This window comes from Hippopotamus amphibius, chromosome 6 (genome assembly GCF_030028045.1).
Source record: "Hippopotamus amphibius kiboko isolate mHipAmp2 chromosome 6, mHipAmp2.hap2, whole genome shotgun sequence".
NCBI classification, from domain to species: Eukaryota; Metazoa; Chordata; class Mammalia; order Artiodactyla; family Hippopotamidae; genus Hippopotamus; species Hippopotamus amphibius.
Window position 1 is genome coordinate 44,852,279 of NC_080191.1, and position 5,715 is coordinate 44,857,993.

At 49.4% G+C, this 5,715-nt stretch overlaps 1 protein-coding gene across 1 annotated transcript; it reads right to left on the reverse strand.

The window, feature by feature from the left end:
* Nucleotides 1-1,011: 1,011 nt before the first annotated feature.
* CITED2 (Cbp/p300 interacting transactivator with Glu/Asp rich carboxy-terminal domain 2) lies at nucleotides 1,012-3,399 on the reverse strand. The gene is made up of 2 exons (XM_057739936.1): nucleotides 3,158-3,399; nucleotides 1,012-2,698 (listed from the first exon to the last, which is right to left on the reverse strand). Exon 2 carries the CDS (start codon nucleotides 2,688-2,690, stop codon nucleotides 1,866-1,868), a length of 825 nt encoding a protein of 274 aa, XP_057595919.1. The 5' UTR covers nucleotides 2,691-2,698; nucleotides 3,158-3,399; the 3' UTR covers nucleotides 1,012-1,865.
* Between the last annotated feature and the right edge of the window lie 2,316 nt (nucleotides 3,400-5,715).

Below are 5,715 nucleotides of genomic sequence, written 5' to 3' on the forward strand. Positions count from 1 at the left end.
TTTGTGAGATTTCCTGCAACCTACATGTCTGTATTCCGCCAGTAGGTTATATACAAGACTATATTTTTTCATGAATGTAGGTGTGTGGCTCTTATAAGCTAGGAAAACATGAAAGGGAAAACAAAATTCCTTCTCCTTCCAACTGGGATCATTTGAGATTTTGACAATATTACTTTTTCCTTTGCTTGATTATAAAAGGCAAAACTTGACACCTACTTAACTGTAGTTATGTCTTCTTGATAACGCATCCAGGTAAAATTAAAAAGGATCTTATCCTTACGTCCTTTGCACCCAATGCCTGTAACAGTAAAAGCTCAGAATTCTGGAAAACGGCATGCTTGAGAGGGAACATCTTGTGAAGATTGTAATTTGACCTTTGCATCAACCTTGCTGAGTAAATTTTAAATATTATAAGAGAACAAAATAGAAAGCCTCAAGGTGGAATTCCACCCCCTATTCTTCTTAGAACTATAAACCGGCCAGAAGCTTTTTCAGAGATTAAGCTAGAAAACGTGTGCCTCTCTTTGATACTTTTGCTGAGAAATAAAATTCGTCACTAGAGATAAAAGTAGATTTATATTTAATGGCATTCTCATCAATCTCCCAGTATTTTAGTCCAGTCTGCCTCCGTTTAAGTAGTTGAATCAGGTATAACCAGAAAAGTTGACTCCCCCCCCACCCTGTGAAATGATATTTATAACATTTAGTATTACAAACCTTCCAAACTGTGGAGTACACTTGAAGATGATGGCAATTAAGGGAAAAAAATGCTCTTTGACAACTTTGCAGCTTTTGATTAAACCACACCAAGAGGCATGTTACAGTGATGACAATGAAGCATTATGCCAATTACGTTAAATCCTGCTCTCCGCTTTAAGCTCATCATGACCTGTTTTAGTGTCCTGTAATTTATCCTTTGGAATGCTTACTCTCATCAATAAAGTGTTCAAGAGAAAAAAAAGAAAGCCACCAAAGGGAATAACCACCCCCAAATGACTTCTAGAGAACAAGTATTTCTTAACTTTTTATTGACATTGGCAAATTAAAATAGAATAAATTAACAAGTATTTTTTCAAAAAAATGTTTTGTACAAAAATACTGTCAAAATTTCCTAAAAAGCTTTCAACACAGTAGTATCTTTTCATGTACTGAATATAACTATTAGCACAGTGTCAAAAATGTTGAAGACAGAGACAGAAACCTGTGAAATGTTTGCGGCTGACGACATTCCACACCCTATTATTGTCTGTACATACGGGGGAGGGGGACAGCCACCTTGAAAGTGAACAGTATGACTTTTCCTGATCCAGAATGGTTTGGCCCACATCTGTTTAATCTTCCAGTTTAGCATATTTTAAAAATTAGTCCGTACTCAAATGCATAGTTAAAAATATGAAGCGAGATGGCAGAGTTTGTGCAGTAATATCTGCCCTTCAAAGTTCATGCAACCAACTAATGCAATTTTTCCTTTCCCTCGTAAATCTGAATGCAGTTCAGTCATTTGAAACCATCTACAAAATCCACAAGATTAAGCAGTTTGCCAAGATTAATATCTAACAGTTGAGCACTGGAGAAAGTGAGGAAATAAGGAGTAAAAACAAACAACAAAAAAGACCAAGTTAGCTAGATATTTCAACTACATAAGGGAGGTGAATGTCAAGGCTACAAAAACGAAACAAAAACAGAAAAAAAAAAGTGGCAGCAATTTTTTAAACCAATTTGTACAAGTTTATAGTTTACTTTGTTTCCAAGTTCTCAAACCTTTCACGATCTGAAAAGTGAGATACTGTGTCTAAGGGAATGTTTTTTAATTCACACCGAAGAAGTTGGGGGATTTGATTTCTTTCGCCGGGATTTCGATCGAGTCAACAGCTTACTCTGCTGGGCTGTTGTTTGCACACGAAGTCCGTCATAAAATCAAACTCGTTTTGCCCCAGCCAGAGTTCGGGCAGCTCCTTGATGCGGTCCAAACCCATTTCTATCACTAAGGACATAAGCACTTCCTCGTCGATGAAATCAGTGTCTATGACATTGGGCGGCAGCATTGCAGCAGGGACGTGGGCCACGGAGGCGGGCATGTTGCTGCTGCTGCTGCCGCCGCCGCTGCCGCCGCCGCTATTGCTGCTGCCCGCGCCGCCGCCCGAGGTGCCCGCGGAGCCGCCGGGGGTGCTGCTGCCGCCGGAGCCGCCGGGGGTGCTGCTGCCGCCGCTGTGCTTGGGGTTGCAATCTCGGAAGTGCTGGTTTGTCCCGTTCATCTGGTGGCCTGCAGCTGGGTGCAAATCCGGCATGTAGTGGTTGTGGGGGTAGGGGTGATGGTTGAAATACTGGTTGTTGAGCTTCTGCAGCTGCATGCTGGCCGGCAGGGAGCCTCCCTGGCTGGCCACCGGGGGGCCCATGAACTGGGAGTTGTTAAACCTGGCCGCGGGGGCCAGCGCGCTCGGGGGGTGCCCTCCGTTCACAGTCCCGGGCCCCATAGCGTGCCTGATGCCGCTCGTGGCATTCATGTTGCTCGCGCCGTAGTGTATGTGCTCGCCCATTAGGGCGTTGAAGGCGTGTTGGGGCTGCTGCTGCTGGTGATGGTGGGGGCTCGGGAACTGCCCCATACCCATGCGGTGGGCAGGATGGTGGTGCAGCCCGTTAGTGCCGTCGGGGAAGCGCCCGTGGTTCATGGCCATCATATGGTCTGCCATTTCCAGTCCTGAAAGTAAAAAGGGCAGACGGTAAGACCCGCACCACACGTGTCGCCCACCACGGTGCACCCCACTTTTTCTCGCCCCTGGCCCTCAGGCTCACCCGACGCACTTCGGCTGCGAAGCATCATCGCGACGATCCCACTAGGAGCCTGTGCACCCGGGCTCGCCACCAAGGCGGACCTGCCACCCACAACAGAGCCGCGCGCTGCACAAACAGCCCTCTCCCCTGCTATCGGGCGGGGGACCCAAGCCCACACCCCCCGTGCTCCCCGAAGTCGCCTAATAAAGGAAGTGCCCCGCAGCCCTGCCGCGAACTTCAGGCATTAAATCAGCCCTCCTCATCCTGTTGTTGCACATCCTGTTGTTATTCCCCAGCTCCGCCTCACGCTCTTCCTCCGGGCAAACCCAGCCCTCGGAGGACTGGGCTGGCAGAAGCCCCAGCCAGCTTCGCCCGCCGCGCTTACCTTCCGTCCTTGCGATTTCTGCTCCGAAGACCGAGGGCGGGATCGGCGGGTCCAGGACCGGCTCAGCAGCACATAGAGGGGGCCTTCCTGGCGTGCAAAGCGCTCGCTATCGCGAAGTCGGCGCCGAAGTCTTGCAGCGGCCGCTGGGGCAGAATCGGAGCCGTTCCCTTTTATTTCCCCTCTGCTGCCCTCACAGCTCGGCAAGACCGCCCGGCAGCTGCCAACAATGAGCTGTGTTTCTTAGGGCTTTGGCCACAGTTAATATAAGGGATTTCAGGAAGGGCGGAGCGAGAGCCTCCCGGGAGGGCAGCGGGAAAACGCGGATTCCGGAACACCAGGCACACCGGACCGGGTCTGGCAGCCGCGTCCCGGCTGCCGGAGGCACGTGCGCAGAGGCTGCGGGCCCAGGCACCGCCCCGCTGCCCCCCGATTCTGGTTTCCTGCCGGCGGACGAATACCAGACCTGGTCACCCCCGGCGCAAGGACAGAACCCTCCCTGGACTCTCAGCGCAAAGGTAGCGCCTGCCCGGAGAGAAGCGAGGAAGACTCAACGCCTCCCTATGGCTGGATTCCCTACCCCGAGCTCACCTAGCGATCTGGGCTGCTTTCTACGGGAGAACGGGTTTCACACAACGCCCCGTCCATAGCGCCCTTCTGCCTCCTCGGCTTTGCAGAAGCCTTACCCAGGTTGCAAAGAATGCCTGTGTTTACCCGAGTGGGTTTTTAAGTCCTGGGCAAATAATGCCCACTCCCCTGTGCGCGTTGTCCTGGGCTGTGCCTTTGTGTTTTTATAGGGGCAGTAGGTAAACCTGATGTAGACGTTCTGCGTGTAGATGCATTTTTTTTCCACTCCTTTCAAGGACAGGAGCTGGGGGCGGGGAGCGGCAGCAGCTGCAGGTGGACTGAGCGCGCTCGCGGGCCCTGCCGCCTCCGCTCCAGCGTCCGGGTATCCTGTCCGTGCTTTCGAGGCCGCTCGCCGCTCCCGGAGTACGTGTGCTTCTGCTAAGTTTGCGTTTGCAGCTCTTGGTAGCTTTGGCATCCGAGCTGAGGCGTCTCTGCTCTGTAAACAAACTCAGCGATCCTCGTCCCCAGATCCACCTTTTTGCACATACACAGTTTCTTGCTTCTGCTCTTGCCCTTGATCCGGGAGGTGGGGGTGTGTGCAAACTTGCACAGCCTTCCTCCGGGCTCTGCCTGATGGTTTGGAGTTGATTTAGAAGCGAACCGGTTTGTAATTAAGAAATTCGAGGGCTGAGTAAGGCTGCTGTAGCTGGAAAAGGAAAACAAATAGATAACATGGTAATCGCTTTGTAAATAAAGTCGTTCTGGAGGTGGGCACGTAGCGGCACGTCCCGTATGGCACCGTGGCACACACACTGCTGGGACTCTTCTTTTTCAGTGAAATTGCTCAGTGGGGCAATAGGCGATAATAATAACCTTGCTTCCCAGAACGCGGCACAACCAGCCTGGTCGTCCATTTGGCTCATTGACTTGCAAATAAATCCCTAACGCCGGTCTGGGCCACTACCCAGTCGGAGCTCCCTTGCTTTTTAAAATGGGGAAGCCGAGTTGTTTCTCCAACACCGTGATGAGGCTCCTCGGAGCTTTTATATTGCCCTTTATGTGGTAAAAGTGAGTTTAGCGCTCCGAATAAGGACTTCTGTTCAGAGTTGTTTCTTCATAACTCGATATCCATTGACGACTTCCTGCTGCGAAGAGCAAGTCCCCCGCCCCCCTCTTTTTTTCTCCCTTCTTGCTCACAGGACTTTTTTAGGCCCTTCTTGAGGACTGGAAATTCTGATACATTTCCCCTTTCAGGAATTTACAGAAGAGAGCCAATCCTGAATCTATTATTTGAATCTATTACTCCTCTGTCTTCTAGCTATAATATATGTATAGAATATTTTATTTACGTGTTTAAGCATCATTACTGTCTTCCTCTTTTCCTTTCTTTCCTTTTTCACACTCTCCAGCATTTGTAACCATGCATGCAATAATTTGTAAACCTCAAAAATACTTGCTTTTTGGAGACTTGTGCACAGACTATATCACAGTTTTGTTTGCAACAATCCCCTCACCTCTTGTCCACCCACCACTTTTACCTGTAGGTCATGGACTTGCAGCTGCAGAAGCAGAGGCTTGGAAGAGACCTGCCGCGTCCTATCAAAAAATAGACTCGAAAATATCGGTCAACCCCAGACTCAAAAACTGCCAGATAAATTGTTTACTTCCCTTCCTTGTACTTCAGTGTCTTGCAACACAAGGACCGGCTCTTGAATGTCTAATCTAAATTCCTCTTGCAACTCTTAAGGAAAGGTGCAGCTCCATCCTGCTCTAGGGGTTTCACATACTATTGGGAAATCCCTTGAAAGGTCACCTCCCCATCCCCCACCCCTTAGAGGAAAAGAAATTCCTTCTGGAACCAGCTGGTTAGAACATGGTATGCTTTGTTCATTTATTCATCCATTCAGTGAATATTCAGCAGGTGCCAGGCACTTTTCCTAGCTCCTCTAGAGACAACCAAGATAGGAACTCATGGTCAAAAGGTGGAGATGGAC

What these genes read in the sequence shown, in the direction of transcription:
- CITED2 (XM_057739936.1), bottom strand. Translation starts at nt 2,690, where the DNA reads ATGGCAGACCATATGATGGCCATGAACCACGGGCGCTTCCCCGACGGC.